Source organism: Camelus bactrianus, chromosome 3 (assembly GCF_048773025.1).
Source record: "Camelus bactrianus isolate YW-2024 breed Bactrian camel chromosome 3, ASM4877302v1, whole genome shotgun sequence".
NCBI lineage: Eukaryota > Metazoa > Chordata > Mammalia > Artiodactyla > Camelidae > Camelus > Camelus bactrianus.
This window is the reverse complement of record NC_133541.1, coordinates 30,974,055-30,994,526: the sequence shown is the minus strand read 5'-3', so window position 1 is coordinate 30,994,526 and position 20,472 is coordinate 30,974,055. Positions and strand designations below refer to the sequence as shown.

Below are 20,472 nucleotides of genomic sequence, written 5' to 3'. Positions count from 1 at the left end.
CTGTACAGAAAAACTTTTCTGTAATTTTTTCAAGTTGGAGATACTCAGTTTATTTTTAAAAGTACCAAAGTCATAGTCACCAAATAACAGTGCAGTGTGTTTTGACCATAGAGTAATGAGGTTGATTTTTTTTTTCATGAGATTAGAGTCACACAGTCACACAAATCAGTCACACAGATTTAGAGTACAAAACTTAAAATGTGTCTTTACCTCAGCCAGGAGCAACAGAATGAGACCAGCCAAGAAGAGTGAGTCCCATGACCAAGGTGTGACAAAGTTGCCCATGCTATTTTCCATTTCACGTGCCCTCTGGAAGGGCAAAAGTGGAAAAGCATACCCAATTGTGATGGTTAGCTTTTCACCATTCTGTCAGCTACAGTACAACAGCGAATATACGCTCTATCTAATGAGACTTTAGTTCTGAATTTCCCCCTCTATCCAAATTTTTAAAATGTTTTAAAAATAGAGAATATTGTGAAGTTAATTTCTCTTTATGTAATTGGACAGTCTTAACTTGGCATTTGGTTCTCTCACTGATTTTAATTAAAATTATAATATAGGAAAAAATAAAGAGCTTGGAGGTAAAAGAATACCATGAAGGGCAAGTGCTTTTATGGACCCACTTTAAATTGGACTGCGACTGTTCAGTGTCTCAGTGTACTTGCCAAGGAAGCTGAGGGCTCATTTAATTTTTGTGTTTTCTTTGTTTTGGTTCAAAACCAACAAGTCACATTTCCAGGATATGCTCAGCCCTTAATCAAATAAAACATTTATTGACTTTTCACTTGGTTCTTCTATTCAGCTGCTAAGTGCACAGATGGTTCTGAAGAAATCAGACTTGGCTCATGTCCTCAAGGAGCTGGTTAAAAGAAGGCTTCGAGAGAATGTATGTACCATACCAATGCACCACTGCAGCTTGAATAAACTTAGGATAATGCCCGTGATCGATTGTTTATAATGGGGCCAGAAGCTTTGCATGAATTACCTCACGTAATCTTTACGACAGTTCTGAGTACTATAAGCAATTTTAATTTACAGATAAGGACACTTAGGCTTAAGAAAGTTACGAAACTTCCCTAAGGTCAGTCAAAGGGATACACCCCTGCTGAATACTCTCTGGGGTTTCTGGGACTCCGGTGTCAGAAAGGTACTTAAGAATGCAAACGTGGCTGACGGGGATGGAGACGACGACGAGGTGTGCCAAGACCAGGCCTCAGAGGCCCCAGTCCTAATCTTTCCTTTTTGTCTAGGGACAATCTTGACCAGGTCTGTCTGTGTACACCTCATGGCAGGTGGTTTCTGGCGGCTTCGCAGAGCAAACTTACTCTACACAAATCAGGGAAAGGTGTAGGGAGAGGGGACTGGGAAGTAGAAGACATGGGAGCACTGTCCAGATTGTGGGGAAGAGAGATAGTGGGCTTCAACCGGCTACTGCTTTGCAACCTACCCAAGTGCCAGACACGGACTTGAAAAAGCAACATGCTCCGCGAGAGCCCCCTGCGCCGCCGTAACGCTAGGCTGAGACTTCTCCGTGCCCTTGGAGAAGACAGACACCCGCGCCCCCGCACAGCCGAGGGGCTGCAGCGCCAAGTGCGCGCAACACAGCTGCCTGGAACACGCCGCCCCGGGACTGGGGACCATCCCGCGACCCGCCCAGTCCCGGGGCCCCTCCCAGCCTCGCTTGTGCGTCAGCTAGAGCCCCGGCGCCCGAGGCCCCAGGACGTCACCAGAGCGCGGTCGAGCCTCCAGCCCGCCCCGCGCGCGCCTTCCTCTTCCTCCAGGCCCGTGACGCGGCGGCGGCGGCGGCGGCCCGGGCGGCGAACACTGACACACTCACACGCGCACTCCGGCCCCGACCTGCTCCGCAGCCCGACCGCCCGGCCATGGCGGCTGTCACGCGCCTCTCCTCGAGTCTGCGGTTCTGCGCCTCCGCCCGCCGCTCCGAGGGCGTCTGGTCCAAGGTAAAGTGCAGGTGAAGAGCAAGGCCCCGTGCAATTAGAACGCGGAGGAAACTCCGAGGGGTGCCGCATTTTCTCTTCTGCCCGCACCCACCCTCTCCAGCCTGGCATCCGGCATCCGGGGCGCAGTACTGGGGGCACCGAGACGCGCCGACGCCTTCCTGGCCTCGCTGCTCCTCCCGCTGGCCGCGTGGCAGCGTTCTGCACGAGCTTCCCCGATGGGACGAGAAGAGGAAAAGCGCGCCTAGAGGCTGAGAGGCCGGAGGACGCCTGACAGCGCCCTTCGGGGCTCGCTCTCATCCTCCCGAGCCCGCATGCCCGCCTCGCCGGCAGCCTCTTGCGAAGGGGCTCTGGCGGCCAGAATGGGGAGAGGAGGGCTCGCAGGTTTAAGGAGGGAAGGGGTGACCGCAGCCGGGGAGAGTTGTGTGCTCCAAATTGGGGATCTCGGGGCAGGGGCGCCTCTAGAGGCCCAGAATCCTGAGCCGGGTCAGCCGGGGGTCGAGTTCGCCTCCAAGGGGTGGGACTCCGCGGCCCGCCTTCTCCTCTGTAAGGCTGCGCGGCACCTCGGCGGTGGGAAAGGGAACCCGGACTGGAGCGCTCGCCTGGGCGTTTACCCCGCCACGCGGAGGAGTCTCTAGAGGTCAGCCGGTGGCTGGAGCGCGGACATCTCTCTTCCTGAGCTCCTGTGTATCTGGGTTAGAGGATTTCCGTTTTCAAAGCCGTTTGAGAACCTTGTTCTGCTACGTTGCAAACTCCACGGGTGGTATCCCGGGACACTAGCACCGTAATTGTTGGTTGAGTTTGGTTTTGTTTTGTTTTGCCCCGTGCTCTGTCCCCGCCGGTAAGCCCACGTCACGTCCACTTGTGTTTTCTGTCCCGATTCCTTGGAGGCGGTAACTGGACCAGAGTTCTGGGTCCTGGAGGGAGCTTACCTCCGCTACCACGGGAGCCTCCTTGGAAGGGAAAACGAAAAGTGATGTTTTTACCTAGTAGCGTTTTGAATAATAGTTCTGAACTTGAAAGCTTGCCTTGCTCACCGTGCGTACACACAGAGAACCGCCCCGCCTCATTGCTTTTGTATCTTTCCCGCATCCATTTTCTGAAAGCGGGGAACGCTGAAGGGCCCTTAAGCCCCGTAGATAAGTGCTAGGGGACGATTTAGAACTAGAACATTTTACTCATACATGCCTCTTAGGAAGCATTTTGGTAGTTGAAGATAGCTTTGGATATATAAAACTTTGTTAAAAGGGAACTCGACCTTCAGTCAGTTTGCTGTGGGTACTGAAACTAATGCAGACCAGGACACAGCGATATCCTTGGGCCAAAGTCAATCACATTCCTTCTTTTGGCAGTTACTTACTTGCCTAGGTATAAGTTACTCATTTGCTTTCCTTAGGTATGTCATTAATATATTCCGGAAGCCCAGCAAACCTCTTCTTAGATGGCCGAGCTATAAACTTTGGGTTTTTCTGTATTTCATCTCTCTGTTAAGGTTTGGTTAATACAGATTTGGAAAAAAATTATAAAACTACCGTTAACTCTTTACCTACCTCTCTTCCTTGCAACTATCTTTTTCCAGATCTATCTCCAACCCCAGACTCTCCTTAGCTGCAGTCCTAGTACAGCTTACTGGCCCGTGTCCTTCAGGACTTCAAGCTCTTTCTGACCAAAAATGAACCAGCCATAAAGTGGCTTTTTCCTCCTCCGTTTTGTTTCGATTATGCTTAACAGCACCGGTATCCAACCACAGTGTAAGCTGGAAGTCTTAGAACCATTCTCTCCTCTACTCCTTTCTCCAACCTCCAGTTGATCACCAGTGTCATGTGTAATAATTTTGTAATTAGCAGCTATTACTCTTTCAAATGTGTAAGTTTCATCAGATCAGACTATGGCTGTGTGGTTTTTTGTTTGTTTTAACTCACTTTCCCCAGTATTTAGTATATTTGATACAAAATGGATATTTTTGAACAAATAGATGAATGAATGAAAGAATAATGTCGGATGAGAGTTGTGACATCTGTTTCAAAAGCTTTGCTGTCCTTTCTTCATTGAAGAATGAAGTTGAAACTCCTCAGTGTGGTCTTTAAGACCTTTTGCAATCTGCCCCAGTCTCCCTTTCGAGCCTGATCTTCATGAGCTTCCCTCCAGGGGGCCTGATCCCACACTTCCCTGAACACGCAGGCTTTTTACATCTCGGTACCTTTACTCAGGCAGCTCCCCTTTCTGGATTCCCCACCCTAGGAACTCTTGGAACACTTTTCAAGCTTCCTGATCCTCTGGGCAGAATGCATTGTTCCTTCATCTGTGATCCTTCAGAGTGCTTGGTATCCCTCCAAAGTATGTTCCCTTGAAAACAGAGTATATGCCGCTGCTGTAGAGAACTGCCCAGTGTCAGCAACTCCTCTGAGCTCCTCACGATTCATTCATAAGTGCAAAATTGGCAGGATTAATGGCAGTGTCCACTTTGGGAGACACTCGTCCAATGCTGGACAACTACCTATGTCAGCTAATACAGGTCACTACCTTCTTGTGGCAGTGATTCAAGTCTGTAAATGTATGTATGTACCTGCATATTAACTGCCGTTTCCTTTTAATGGGGTTCTCTTTACCTCTTTCCATATGGCCTTTCCTCCCCGTTTCTATTTATCCAGCTTTGAGACTGAAGTGGGCAATGTCAGTCTGTGTCCTGATTTATATAACTACAAGGTGACCAGGTAGATAGCACATGGGTGTATGGTTTCATATCATTGAGATATTTTTATTTATTTAAAAATAAAAAAGCAGCATGCTTTGTGGATTTTTCCTGAAAAAGTTTCAAAGTGAAGTGCATTTTCCTTTCATTAAGTTCTGGAGTGTTGAATGGAAAAAGAGAAATTTAGGTGAAAAAATTAGTGGTTGAAGTGGTCAGAAAGGAAGGAGATTCTGGATTGGGAAGTCATGAGATAAAACTTAGGCTCCATGGTGGAAAGATGGAAAGGATTTTAAAAAGAGAACTAGATTAAATAGAAAAAAAATCTTTGCAGTGTAAGAGTTTTACTTCTTACACGTCAATATGTGCCGAATCATTATTTCTTTCCCCTAGTAGTAATAGCAGAAACTATTGTCATCAATAAGATGGCATGTTGCAGAAGGTAGAAGAGTGGAAAAACAAAACAAAATATGTTAACGTTAATGTAACGGAAGACCTCGGTGAAAAAAGTCATCCCCAGTATAAATAGATGTCAAAGCTGTACAATTCATTACTCTTCATTCTTTTAGGTAATCTCTGCAAACTTGAAGGTTATTTACTTATTTATTTTTGTAGCAGATGGTGCTTGAGTCTTTTCACATCATTGTTTTAGTATTTAAAATATACCAGAAGCCAGGATCACTTTGTGAGCAGTTTAGAGCTCTGCTTTGAATTCAGTTTTCTAAGGAAAAAAGGTAGCTGTTATTAGAGACATACTTTTCCCCACTTCCCCACCTAATCTTAGGAGGTGTTGGGGGAGAAGGAAGAGAAAGTGGGCAGGGAGGAAGCCACATCAGAGAACAAACTCAAAGGCTTTCTCTGGGATGCTGCCCCCTGGGCTCTAAGCAGCTCCCTGGGTTTCAGGGCTTGAAGATTCTGCTGTAAACTTTCTGGTACAACTGGCTTCAGGCCTCTTGCTTCCTCTTTGCCTCACTGCCTGCATTCGTATTGTTGAGTTGCCCAATAATCTTCAACTACTTAGACTGGCACACTTGACTGCAAATAAAATAAACATGTTAAAGTAATTACAAAGCTAGGGCTTATTTTTTTCAAAGCCCTCAACAAAGATCACATGGATTAACTGGCTATAGTATGGATCGTGTTAAAAAAGTTCTTTGTAGAATCAGTAGTATATGCGAGTGTGTGTGTATATAGGGTAGAGCAGGGAGGTTAAAAATGGAAACTAAACTCCAGCCATTGACAAGTTAATCTTACTGCCCTGGAGGGAATGGAGAAAAGTTCACGTTTCCCAAAGGAAGCTCATATCCCCTGGGTATCTTCTGTAATCCAGGCTCAGGTCTAAGTGCTTCTTAGTCTTATAAATAATAAGACACTATTGCTTAATCTTTACTACATCACTAAGAAACAGTTATCATCCTTTTGTAAATTTTAAATCAACCCCACTCCCCCCAAAACAAGAGACTCCAAGCTTAAGTAATTTTCTCAAGTTCATACTTTTTACTGGCATTAGAAACAAGGGTATTTGTGACCCCAAGGTTACTGGAATGTGGCACATTATACCACATCATTTGTTTGTCAGTCAATAGATGTCAAATGTTAGTATGGCAAATAGATGGCAAACATCAACAAATGTTGTTAACTGAATGTATGAAAAATGAAAAAACCCAATGTTGAGTGGCTGTAAATTCCTCAATATCTCGAGCCCTTTGCATATTCCCTGAAAACATGAGTTACTTTTATTGCTTTTAAATTTTTGGTTATCTGAGTAAGTGGGAAACACTTGGGTCCTTTCTAAAATACTTCTGAGGTTCTTTTTTGGGGGATGTGGGGCAAGCTTCTCAGTAATTTTTTTTTTAATTTTTTTTTGGGGGGGAGGGGTAGGTAATTAGGTTTATTTATTTTTATTTTTTAATGGAGGTACTGGGGATTGAACCTAGGACCTTGTGCATGATAAGCATGTGCTCTACCACTGAGCTATGCCCTCCCCCCACTTCTCAGTAATTTCTGACTGTTTATAATGATGACACCGATTATCAGCTGAAAGAAAGGAATAGAATTCCTGACAAGTCTGCGCTATGTAGGTTTGTTTCTCCTCATGAACCTGAAAAAACTCTCTAGGTCTGTAGGGGAAATGAGCTTTCTTCTGACTTCCTCTCTGTAGGATTCATGTTTCTCAGTCCATGGATAAATAGTTTCAGGTGACTTCACCACACAGACAGATTCTTTAATTTTCTTCCTCCTCCTGCTAAGGCTCTGACTCTTCACCCTTAACTGGAGATATGACAGCAGAGTTCTTCATGAGAAAATAGGACCTCATCCAGGTTTGTTGTATATAAATGATGAAATAGAAGTAGTATAAGATCAAGGACTTTTAAAAAATGCAGAGAGTATATTGTGATAGAAGGCCAAACCTGGGATCTGGTCTTGCTTTAACAGTGTTGGGAAAGTTGCAAGATCCAAGCTTCAGAAACTTGACCTTGTAAACTGAGTTGGTTGGATTAGATATCTGTGTTTTTCTCTTCTCTGTTTTCTCGGAGATGATCCTCAACTTTATTTTATGATTCTATGTGTTGGCCTATTTTTTCAGGCTCTCAAACTTTTAATTTCTAAGATTAAAAATATATTTATGTGTATATGAGTGTCTTAAAGCAGAGTCAAATAACTCCTTGCTACTTGAGAGGAAAGAGGAGAAAGCTGTTTGTGGCCCAAACCCTTTCCTTTCTATCTCTGCCTCTGCTTATTTTCCTGGGCTGTGTTGCTAGGATATACTGACCTCCTCCGCTGACCTTGACCAAGGTTGAAATTTAAAGGGACAAAGGTCATTTTTTGGGTCTTTATATATGTTTTTTTTTTTTATTGAAGTATAGTCAGTTTACAATGTTGTGTCAATTTCTGGTGTACAACATAAAGCTTTAGTCATACATGAACATACATATGTTCATTTTCATATTCTTTTTCACCATAAGTTACTACAAGATATTGAATATAGTTCCCTGTGCTATACAGTATGAACTTCTTGTCTATCAGATTTTGTGAGAATCCTCCTGTATTTCAAAGCGAGAGACATCTTGCCAGAGTTCAGTAGGTGTTCTGTGTGAGTCAGTGGGTTTGTAGATGTCCTTCTTGGTGTATTTGTGGGAGAGGGCGAGCTGTGAGTCTCTCTACTCCGCCATCTGGCCCCACTCCCTGGGACAGAGGTCATTTGAGCGACCTCTATCTTTGCAGATCTCATGTGGCTTTCAGTCCGTGGGCTACCTGCTTGCTTTCACTCTTTCTCCAGGGATCACAGATGACATAGAGTTGGTTGGATTAGTTGGTTGGTTCTCTTACATAATAGAAGATATTGATCACAAGGGAATTCTGGTGATAATCTGTGATAGAGTATGTCCATCCTGCTCTTAAGATGAACTGTTCATAGCCCCACTTTTTCAAGATGAGGTAACAAAATTATTCTTATATGTATATATATGTGTGTATATATGTATTGAATAAATTGCTGTACATGTAAAGACATATCTCCAAATAATTTTTCACTTAAAAATGTTTTTTAATGTTTTAGGGATGTGTTTCCTACTTTTCAATCAGCACACGTTGCCATACTAAATTTTATACGGATCCAGTGGAAGCTGTAAAAGACATTCCTGATGGTGCAAAGATACTGGTTGGTGGTGAGCAATAGTATTGTCTTCCTTTTTATGGTGACATCCTTATGTTTTTAGCAAAGCAGAGAAATCACAATGGTGACGTATGTAGATTAGAAATGCCAATTATTTTATTACTCAGTTACTATTTTATTCATTATTTTAAAATTTATGGCATATGACATCTATTATTTTATTGTAGTGTCCCCTTCCTGAAAGTTCTGCAAGGTTAGCACTCTGTGTTTTACTTTTTCTTTTCTTTTGTGTTTCTTTTTCTATTATTTTGAAAAATGGAAGCTTAAAATGGTGATGTCTTAATAGTAGCTTTGAAAAATCCCTGGAAATTCTGTTTAGCTTAAAATGTTTACATTGCTCTCATCAGCACACACTAGCCACTCCTTTCATTCCTCCTGATTAGATGAGATAGAGAGCACATGTACATCTGTCTGTTCCTGAGCCTCCCAAGTTCTGTTGCTTCTTTTTGTTCAGAATGTCTGTTAGAACCACTGTCTCACACTCATTAAACTTGCTGCCTGATTCTTACACATTTCTTTGGATTTTTAGGCCTTGGTCACAAGAGTCAAGGCTTATTTTTAGGGTGGCTTTTCATTCATTCATTCACTCAGCTGATCAGTCTTTGAACACCCATTTTAAACCCAATACCATTTGAGGAATTGTGGCAGATGTGAAGAGATGAAAGTCATTGGCCTAGACTTCCAATTCTGCAAAATCTATTCAGGCATATAAAACAAACATGCTTGAAAAAGTGACATATAAAGGTTGAATTTTAAAGTGACACAGTAATAACTGTGTCGTTAAGTGCAAGAACAACATGTAATCATATTAACACGTTGCACTTGGCTTTACACTTAGGACTCAAGGACGTGGCAGTGATGTCTGGTGCTATAAAATGATGTCAAACTTTTGAATACAGCTGTATGACCGTTTACTGAATTGCTAAGATATATCTGCGTTTTGCTTAGTACATCTAATAATGCGTTTTGTATTTTTTCTTTTTTATTAAAAAGAATAACACACACATTTCCTTGAAAGAACGTTATCCCCTTCAAAATTATTTATCTTTTTGGCTAATTTTAGGTTTCGGGTTATGTGGAATTCCAGAGAATCTTATAGGAGCTTTGCTAAAGACTGGAGTGAAAGGACTGACTGCAGTCAGCAACAATGCAGGGTAAGTGCATTTTTAAAATGATTGGTTTGAAAGAAATTGCAATTATTCATAACATTTAAATGAAGTCTATCAATGATGGAAAAATTTCACTATTTTTATAAACAATATGCTGGAGCATCGAAAGATAGTGTTTAACAAGCAGTGGAGGTTACATTTCTTCAAATATTTTTGGTTTCATAATCATAAGCAAAGCAGACTTGCATTATTTTATATCTCAATCTGATGTGATTTTATTTTTCTAAACTTCATAAAGTTAAAATATGTGTTTTCCAATTGAGTCCTGCATTTTAAAATTTAGAGATGTTCCTTTATGTTGTATGTTATTATAGATCATTATTTATAAGGGAAGGTGGACATTAGTTTGAAATCTGCTTCAAGTCTTTTCTTTTGGTTATGCCCTGACCCTAGGTGATATATAAAGAATACCATTAATCATTAAAAATGTTGCTGGTCTTCGTAGGAGGAGAAGGGTAAGCAGCCAGCACTTAAGACACTAGAATCGCATATCAAAATGGTCAACAATGAGCCATGACATTTTAATGAAGAATGGCCTGCATGTTAAGGTATATTTAGTTATCAAGGAAGAAGCTGGTTTTATACAATAGCCATTTATATAAAACGGCAAGTCGTCAGCTCTCTTTTAACAATGAAAGACTTAAAAGATCTTAAAAAAATTAAAGAAATGAACTAAATTGGCAGTTTAGTCTGTTATCCTAAATGGAATTTGGAATAAATAGCACAGATTATTTAGGAAACAAAACTGATCCTACATTTATGCTCATTTTTTTTTTCTTTGTTGAGTTTATTTACGCCCTCATTTTCACTTGGAAACACTCCGCTTTTTCTGAGTATCCACATCTTTCCCATCTTACAGAAGAAGCCTTGCCCAGTTATGTAACTGCTTTAGCCTTCACCAACCTTGCCCCTTTTTGAATTCCTTGGAGATAGTTAGCCTTTCTTTCTGCACGGAATTGTATTTGTTCTTTCCGATATATGTTATAGACGACGCTGTTACCTTAGAGTAGTTTTCTGTTCCCTACTGTGTGCTCAGCTAACTGTCTCAGAGTCACTGTGTATTGTTGCTGGACGGGTTTGTAGAGCTCACCTGTTCCTGTTCCCTCATTTAACAGGGGAAACTCATCTGTGAATAGAGAAGTAACTTGTTCATGGTCACTTGATAGTTCTTAAACACATCCTGTGCTCTCTGAGCTGACTTTATATTTGTTAAAAAATGCTTTTGATTATCAGTACTTGGTTGGATTTTTCTGACGGCTCAGAATGGTGTAGATCTATACGAATTCTTGATACAGAGTGGGTACTGATAACCTACTTCATTGAACATGAAGAAGGCACTTTGCACACCCTCACTGGCAGTCGATCTCTTAATTAGAGGAGTATAAATCCTTAGGGGTCTGTAGGAATGAGGGCTTTGTTTTGGCCACAAGAATCAGATAAATGAGGACAACTTAGCATTGCTTCATTGGAGAACCAGTGACATGGTTTGAATTGGGTAAGTGGAGAGAACATGGAATTGGAAGTGATGGCTATTTTCTGGTTTAGAAAAAAGACTTTCTTATAAAAATCTGCCTGAACTGGAAGTCTTTCCAAAGCGCAGGACTCCTGATTGTCTGCTTTTTTTTGTTTGTTTATTTTTAATGATCAGTAAGACCCGTTGGCCTGAGGTACTACTTAACTTCACTATGGAGTATTAACTGTTAGTCTTGATGAGATAAACCTGTTGCAGGAGAATCCGGGGAGCGAGAGAGTGGTCACATCCCAGGTCTTTGGCTAAGTTCCTGGGTTAGTCCTTGGCTTCTCACAGGAAAGAATTCAAGAGTAGGCCATAGTAAAGTGAAAACAAGTTTATTTAATGAGATACACATTCCACAGATGGAATGTGGGCCTTCTTAGAAGGGGAGAGGGCCCTGGGATGTTGGGCTGTTAGTTTTTATGGGCTGGATAATTTCATAGGCTAGCAAGAAGGAGGATTATTCCAAATATTTTGGGGAAGGGTTGGGGATTTCCAGGAATTGGGCCACCGCCCACTTTTTGGCCTTTTATGGTCAGCCAGGGAACTACCATGGCACCTGTGGGTGTGCCATTTACATGCTAATATTTGCAATGATCGAATAATGAGGCTCAAGGTCTACTGGAAGTCGAATCTTGCACCATCTTGAGCCTAGTTCTAACCAGTTTTTGTTGTATACTGTTTTCTGACCAACTGTGTCGTTCTTATAACATACCCCGCCCTCTTGCCTCTGGTCTTGAACCCTCCCTTAAATCACTCAGATGAGTCAATACTTTGATATAAATTGATTAGGAAGGTAGGAGAATTGCGACTGTTCCTTTGACTTTTGAAAGACTTTAACATATGAATTAGAAGCTTGAATGAACCAAGTTTCACAATAAACTATAAATCAACCAATTAAATGACAGACTCAGGGGAAGAATAGGTGTGCTATATTGGTCATTTTCATTTCCTCTTGACAAGATTGTTTTAGATTACAGTTCTCGCAGGTGGGGATTTAACCAGCTCCAAGGGCAGCCCCACTTCTATGTGAAGACTAATAGATGCTGTCTGATAATATGTACGGCATTCCCCCCTCGTCCATGGTTTTGCTCTCGCCATGGTCAACCTCAGTCTGAAAATACTACATGGAAAATTCCTGAAATAGTTCGTAAGTTTTAAATTACAGGCTATTCTGAGTAGCGTGATGACATCTCACACTCTCCTTCTCTGTCCTGCCCTGGACAGGAATCATCCCTTTGTCCAGTGTATCTTGCCTGTTAGTCACTTGACAGCCACATCGGTTACCATATCGACTGCTGAATCATAGTCCTTGTGTTCAAGGAGCCCTTATTCTACTTAATAATGGCCCCAGAGTGCAGGAGTAGTGATGCTGGCAATTTGGATATGCCAAAGAGAAGCTGTAAAGTGCTCTCGACTTAATAAGGAAAGGAAAAAAACTGTACACTGAGGTTGCCAAGATCTATGGTGAGAATGAAACATCTATCTGTGAAATTGTGAAGGAGAAAGAAATTTGTGCCAGTTTTCCTGTTGCACCTCAGACTGCAAAAGTTAGGGCCACAGGTGTGTGGTAAGTGCCTAGTTAAGCTGGAAAAGCCATTAAATTTGTACGATAACATATTTTGAGAGACAGACCACATTCACATAACTTTTATTACAGTATGTTTTGTAATTGTTCTATTTTATATTTAGTTATTATTGTTAATATCTTACTGTGCCTAATTTATAAATTAACCTTTATCATAGATGTATATGTATAGGAAAAAAAGGTAGCAGGTATAGGATTTGGTACTATCTGCAGTTTCAAGCATCCTCTGGGGGTCTTGGAATGTATCTGAGGATATGGGGGGACTACTGTATGTACATGTGCTTGTGAGTACAATCTGTTACCTGTATCTACAGGTGTACTTTGTTTATTGCAGTTTGCTTTACTGTACTTCACAGATACTGCATTTTTTACAAATTGAAGCGTTGCCTGGCATTGAACCACATCTATTGGTGCCATTTTCCCAACAGCATTTGCTCACTTCATGTCTCTTTGTGACGTTTCATTAATTTTCATAATATTTCAAACTTTTATTATTTTTACATTTGGTACGTTGATCTGTGGTCAGTGGTCTTTGATGTTGATGTTACTACTGCAAAAAGATTATGACTCACTGAAGGTTCAGATGATGGTTAGCATTTTTTAAGCAATGAATTATTTTTTAATTAAGGTATGTGCATTGTTTTTTAGCATCATACTATTGCACACTTAACAGACTACAGTGTAGTATAAACATAACTCTTATATACACTGAAAAACCAGAAAATTTTCAGGATTTGCTTTATTGTGATATTTGTTTTTTTGCAGTTGTCTAGACATCCCTGAGGTATGCCTGTAGTACCTTACAAGTCAGGGACAGGACTTCTGTGAGGGCCCAGTCAGCAGTTTCTCACCCTAAATAAAATTTCTGGTTCTGCACCAGTGATGTTGAACCAGGAGACAAGGGCAGATGGCCCCTCTGTGGTGCCTTCTTCCTTACTTGTAGAGACAGCTGCAGCTCTGAGAGCTCTGCAGGGCTCAGTGGGGAGGTCTAGGTCGCTGTGGCTGATCATTAGCATCCTCCAGGATCTGGTTATTTGTGCTGGGAAGGGCTACCCACTTCCTGGGATGGGCACTTGGATTTCCTGCTCAGCTTGTGGAAGATTTCACTTGTCTCCTATTGCCATAAATTCTTACTAACCTCCTGTGTCATAAATTAACCTTATACTAAGTACAGATCTTCCTCCACTTATAATGGGGTTACGTCCCCATAACCCCATGGTAAGTTGAAAATATCCTAAGTCATAAATGCACTGAATATACTTCACCTACTGAACATCATAGCTTAGCCTAGCTTGCCTTAAACATGCTCAGATCATTTACATTGGCCTATAGTTGGGCAAAATCATCTACTACAAAGCCTGTTTTCTAATAAGGTGTTGAATATCTCATGTCATGTATTGAATACTGTACTGAAAGTGAAAAACAGAATGGTTGGGTGGGTATCAGTTGTTTACCCGGGTGATCACGTGGCCGACTGGGAGCTGCGGCTGCCACCGCCCAGCGTCAGGAGAGAGTATTGTACTGCACGTCGCTGGCCCAGGAAAAGACCAAAATTCAAACCTGGAAGTATGGTTTTTACTGAATGCCTGTCACTTTCACACCACTATAAAGCCTAAAGTTGTTAAAAGTCAAGCCATCTTAAGTCAGGGACCATCTGTAATGCACTGTCTTTTCTTTTGATCCTCAGTATTATTACAGAGTAAGTATAACATGTGTAATTGAGATTTAAGTATGTTTAAAATGAGAGTAAACAAGAAAAATACAGTTTGGTAAATGGTCTCAACTTCATTTCCATTAGTTTTGACAAGAACTGCCAGTTAATGAGATTTCAGAAAATGAAGTTTCAAATTGAGAAAATGAAAAATAGTTGTGGAATATTGATGAGTTTCATGATATATCATTTTGTTTTGTATTACAGTATCACTGTAGCGAATTCTTGGATTTAGATATCTTTTCACTACTGAAATATTTGAAACCTGAACTTTTTGTGCTGCAGGAAAAAGGTCGAATCTAGTTATGCAAGGAAAATGTTGGCTACTAAAAGCAAGCAAGATAATCTCTTTGAAAGTCCACCAAATTATCTTTAATATCAAAGAGATGCAAAGTACTTTAATATACATGTTTCTCTATTAGAAATGGTATGTTCCTCATTTGAAAGGATCATGTATGTTTTTCTTCTCTCTTTATATTGTGAGTGAAGGCCCTGCCTTTTTCATTTTTGTACTGTCAGTGTCTAATACACAGTAGATCTGAGATACGTGTTTGCTGAATTTGTGAGTTGGAAAGTAGGTGGCAAAAAAGACACTCTTATTATAAGCTATCTAATAGCATTTTTTTGAGGGATAAAGTTACTTTGTTACATGGTCAGGTGGTGACCTGGGCTGAGCATCTTAAACATTGCTTGGTTGCCTTGCCAAGTTGCTAGTCCAGAAATAAAGCAAAGGCCAAAATATACATGCTTTCCAGAGCCAAGATCAACAAATACGGAAAGGTCATCTCCAAACAGAGCCAAGTTCAAATGTGTAATGGGTTGAAAAGCCAAGCAGAGATCCATGAAAATGTGGCTAGAAAAACTCCCAAGTCAATGAATGACCAAGTGTATTCTGGTTTTGGTATGGACCTCTGTACTTGGAGGGAGTTTCAGATATTTAAAACTGCAGAAAGGAAATGGACTATATCGACCTTTGTGGATTATTTCATTGTCATAACTTTAGACAGGGTTCCAGAGGATATCAATGGTACTCTTGTATTGGATAATTGAGAGAGTTTACCAAAGAGACTTTTTTTTAAAGGAATGGTCAGGGCTGAGGGAAGGCGACATGGGTACTGATGAACTCTGGAGTTAGGAACAGAGGAGAGCTGTTACTACCAACCCTGGGCCTGATGAGATGAGGGGAGGGAGCCACTAGGACCTGGAAGGAAGCCTTAAGGAGAAGGCTATCCAGTGTGCCTGGGCTTACCAGGGAGAGAGCCAGGGGAGTGTAAGTCATGACATCATTCTCCCATCACCCGCCCCTCATCTTGGTGATGCCTCCTACTGGCTGAACCCCACAGAAGTGGGTGGACCCAGTCAGAAGCCAGAGGGCAGGGGGGCCTCATAATTCAGTCTGTACATGTCAGCCAGCCCAGGCATAGAGCAGGCTGGGGTTGGAGACTGTATCCGGAGGGACAAGCAGCAAATATCCAGCAAAGGGACTTGAAGACTTTGATTTTTATTACAGGAGAGCCAATGAGAAGGGGAAAGTGAAATCAAGCCACGAATTCATTTGGCAAATGTTCAGCAAATGTTTATGTAGAATCCTGTCTGGAGGAGGAGTTTCTGAGAGATGGAAAGGCCAGTGCAAAGGCCCCCAGGCAAGATGCCTGGTGTGTTTAAGAGCCAGTAAGGAGGCCAGCAGAGGTAGAGAAGTGAGGAAAAAGAACTAGAGGAGTGAGGGCAGAGATATGAAAGGGCGCCTCATCACATTCTATCCCATGAGACCCTTTGCTTTGTGCTGAATAAATGAGTACCATGGTGGGATTTTGAGCAGAGCAGTGAGAGATCTGACATACTTTATACTTGCAGTTTTGGCTGTCATTTTGTGAGTGGATCACAGGGATCAGGAGTAGATGCGGGGAAGGTCACTGAAGTCCCCGGGCAAGAGATGGTGAAGGGTCCCAGAGAAGATGTGAGAACGCTCAGATTCTGAAGGTAGAGTCAGGATTTCTCTGTAGAGTTGACATGGAATGTGTGGGAGGCAGAGCTCACTCCTCTAGTTTTGAAGTGAAGATCTAAAAGGATGGGGTTGCCATCAGGTGAGACGGGGAAGGCTGCAGGTGGAGCCGAATTTAGGGGAATGGAATTGTTAACCTGAAGAACTGAGGGCCTCACTCAGTTTTAATTAGGAGTAGGGAAGAAACAAACAAAACCCAGAAAGCACTGCGTGTATGTGGGGAGGAACCAATTTTCCAAGAGATTCTTTAGTGATTTGGAGTCCTCTAGTAGACAAGTGTATTATTAATCTTCAGGGAATTGTCCCCATGTCTCAAAGTGCACTCTTAAGAATACTTGTTATTAGGCTTCAGTTTTCTTTTGGACCAAGTAAGAATAAACCATGCCGCTATTCTTTGTACACCCATGGTGGGTGGGAAATGTTATGAGATTCAATATTGGAAGGCTAGGCCTGTGAAACAAGTCTACTAGAGGGTTGACCTGTTACCTGGACTACTTTAAGGTACTCAGTGTGTCAGGACTGCCTGGAAGAGGTTAGAGGCTTGGAAATGACACTTCTTTTTTCTTTTTATAAGAATTAGGAAAGAGTTGAGTGGGAATGGTCACTGTGACGTAAGGAGGATGAGGATGGGGAGTGGCATCAAGGTGGGAGAAAAGGAGGATGTTAGGAGAAATGTCAGTGGTTTGTCATATAAAATGTCAAGTTTTTGAATGTAAGTGATGCTAGTGTTCTGTCAGACATCCCTTGATTGTAAGCTGCTTGCATTTTCTTTCCAGGGTTGACAACTTTGGTTTGGGCCTTTTACTTAAATCCAGGCAGATAAAACGCATGGTCTCTTCATATGTGGGAGAAAATGCAGAATTTGAACGACAGTACTTTTCTGGTGAATTAGAAGTAGAGCTGACACCCCAGGTAAAAAAATTCTCTGCTTTTCTTTTATAATGTTAACTTGTTTTAAAATTTAACTTTTTCCTTGTAGAAATTTCTTTGTGTGAGAGAGGTAAGGTAGAGAGAATACCATTTTGTCAAACCGAGGAAATATGTCCATAGGTCACACCTCTTGATTGCTAGAGGACTCCTGTTTTGTTGCTGTGTGCTGAAAAAGGAAGTATTTATAGTGAAACTGTCCAGGCTACAGGATGGTGTTTTCATTTTGACACTATAATGTATATTTCACTGGAGCATGCAAAAGGACTTGCTGAAATGTTTGAGGATTGCCTTAAAAGTTAATTCCTGTGAATCATGGAATTAGAAATTTGTGGGGAATCTGGTCTTGCTGAGACATACCAGGAAAGTGAAGCCCTGGGAGGGTAGCAAAACCAGCCACCTCGCGGAGTAAGTGCTGGGGTCAGAGCCCAAGTCTCCAAGGAACTGAAGCCATTTCAAAGTAAGCAATTACTGCAATTAATCTAGCAAGTTTCTTCTCCTCTTATACACCATCTCCTATCCTAACTGACTGAGTTTGCCATTGAGGAAACTTTTTGAAGCCATCTAGGTAAAACAAGGTTTCCAGGTCGAATGCATTGGTCTTCTATTTTGACATGGTCTGCCTTCGTCTCTGAAACCACCACTCTGCTTTATTTTTGTCCACAGAATATATTATTACCAGTGACTTCATCAAATTGGTAATAATGTAATGTAGCAGAATTTTAAAGATTAAATAATTGGATCCCAGGATGTGCTGGTCTGGAGATAGCATGCACGGGAGAACCGTTCTGTCTACCTGAGGCTTCATGTTGTGTCTCAAGTCACACCTGATCACCCTACAGTGTTGCCACCTGCACTATCACAGCATTGCTCTGTGCTTGATATTTATCCAACTTTCACTGAAAGTTTTTTTGAGAATAACAAAAAGTGTACTGTCTTCACTGTTGTACTGCTTCAACAAAATACCACAGACTAGGTGGCTTAGAGAAATTTATTTCTCACTGTTATGGTGGCTGAGAAGTGTAAGATCAGGGAGCAAGGCTGATTTGGTTCTCGGTAGAGGGGAGGACACACACATGTGAGTGAGTGCTCTCAGGTCTTTTATTAGAATGACACTAATTCTCTTGGATTGGGGCCCTACCCTTACATCATTTATATCGACTCCCATAAAAGCCCCCCTCCACATGCAGTCATTTTGTGGGTTAGGAGTTTAACATATGAATTTTGGGAGGCATACAAATTAGTCCACAGCATATATTTTCATCTTCACATTATAGCCTGAGATACCTTATCCTTTGGGTTTTGGAGCTGTTGAAAATGAACTTTTCAATTACCTTTTTTATCTTTCGTATTATCCTTTATTTTGTCAGAGGGCCTATACTTGGGAGAGGAACTTCCTTAATATTTCTCGCAAATTCTTTCTTTAAGCCAGAAGAGGTCAGTGTCTCCTTCCCCAGCTTAGTGGCACATAAGTAAATATTGACTCTGGCAACTCATTCTGCAACCTGAGGGCCGGGGAGGAAGGGCTGGAGAAGGGGTAGGGTTAGGACTTGCCTGGGGGTTAGCTGCAGGGGCCTGGTGGCACCTGCAGAGGAAAATAGTCTACTTTCTCTCCCTTGCCCAGTTGGACAGAGAGAAGGAGTAAGGTATTCAGGGAGGGAGGACATAAAAAATATTTCAAAGTAGGGGGTGTTACTATGGTGGTTTTGACGATTTAATTTTTGTGAACGTTATTAACTTAAAATATCCACAGCACAGAAAGGGTCACCTCTGCCCATTAGATAGAAAATGAGTTACCTGGAAGGTTTTCAGTTAAGGCACAAGTCCATCCTTCCCCAGAACATTCCACCTACTTGAAATGACTGTCTGAAATTCCAGCTGTTATTCCCTGCTTTGAGTTTAGTGTTCAAAGGCTTTAGTTAATAAAGTAGAAAATTGTTTTTAGGTTAGGACAATATTAACAAACCGTCATTAATGTCTACACCTCTTCTGACTACTGATCAGCCAGTCAGTTATCTAGTCGGAATATGATGTAACTAGACCGTTACAGTAGGTTTCAAGTTAGGGAGCATGTCAGGAGAGGTTCAGAACCAGAGTTACTCCCCTATGGGCGAACTGGGTGGAAAGGCAGTTGGTGGTGGGAGAGAGGGAGGGAAATTAGATTTGAAGTCACTGGCCCCTAGATGGGGGTCGAAGATGATCAAAACAAGATATAAAGAAACTTTGCACACAGCAGTTCCTACTGTGAAACAAAATTTGAATTTCTCTTGGCTTTTAAAGATAGATTTACCTCTGTGTTGTACTCTTTGTCTAGCTTTGGATTTTTCCTTCGTTAGATAATGTAGAAGATAAAATACTTACGAGAATGGTTTAGAGTAAATTCTAAGTACATTTGGATATTTTACATTATTGTCATGTAGTCATGACATTATTAATGATAAGGTTCAGGCCATACTTAACATATAACATACAGTAAAACGCAAAATTCAATTGTATGGTTTTTAATGTCTACCGTTTGACGTTACATACTTCAGATTTGAAAACTGATTTAAAAAAATTACAAATAGGCTGATGTGGACTATAATGTCAAGAAACCAGTGGAAGACATGGAAGCTGAAAGCCTGATTATACAGATAAGCAGTTACACTAAGAATTAAGGGTTCAGCACAGAGAGGGTGCTGTCCAGAGAGACAGTAATTGTTTTAAATTGATCTTCTCACCTGCAGGATTAATGAAACATACCAACGTGCACTAGGTGCTGTTCAGATTGATAAGTGTTTCTGTGCCCACAGACAGAAGTGTGCTTAATGAACTTTTGATGGGGGGTTGTTTGCTCATGTGCAGGGCACGCTTGCAGAGAGGATTCGTGCAGGTGGGGCTGGAGTTCCCGCGTTTTACACCAGCACCGGGTATGGGACCCTGGTGCAGGAAGGAGGGGTGCCCATCAAATACAACAAGGATGGCAGCATTGCCATTGCCAGTAAGCCACGAGAGGTAAGGCACCTGCACGCCACTGCCAGCCTTGCAGTCCAGGGCAAATAAGCGTAAAACCACAGCTGTGTGACAGGAAACACTGCCACTCATTCATCGCTGTAAGTATGTCAGGGACCATTTCTAGCTAACGCTGAGCATCTGCTCGTAGTGAAAATCACATAGAAGAACCAGAATAAGTAAACGAGGAGAAAAGAAACTATAATCCATAGAAGTGTGGGTCAGTTTAGTTTTATGGTAGGTTTGAA

At 41.7% G+C, this 20,472-nt stretch overlaps 1 protein-coding gene across 2 annotated transcripts in view; it reads left to right on the top strand.

Moving 5' to 3' along the window:
• The first annotated feature begins 1,655 nt into the window (after positions 1 to 1,655).
• OXCT1 (3-oxoacid CoA-transferase 1) overlaps positions 1,656 to 20,472 on the top strand; it is a 121,093-nt gene continuing 102,276 nt past the window's right edge. Inside the window, exons 1-5 of one of the 2 annotated variants that reach the window (XM_010957371.2) lie at positions 1,663 to 1,961; positions 8,207 to 8,315; positions 9,387 to 9,477; positions 17,083 to 17,218; positions 20,078 to 20,227. In XM_010957371.2, the coding sequence (XP_010955673.1) occupies positions 1,884 to 1,961; positions 8,207 to 8,315; positions 9,387 to 9,477; positions 17,083 to 17,218; positions 20,078 to 20,227 (564 nt within the window). In that variant the 5' untranslated portion in view covers positions 1,663 to 1,883. Of the gene's footprint in view, positions 1,962 to 8,206; positions 8,316 to 9,386; positions 9,478 to 17,082; positions 17,219 to 20,077; positions 20,228 to 20,472 lie in introns of both variants that reach the window. The other variant, XM_045518362.2, reaches the window with a different exon arrangement.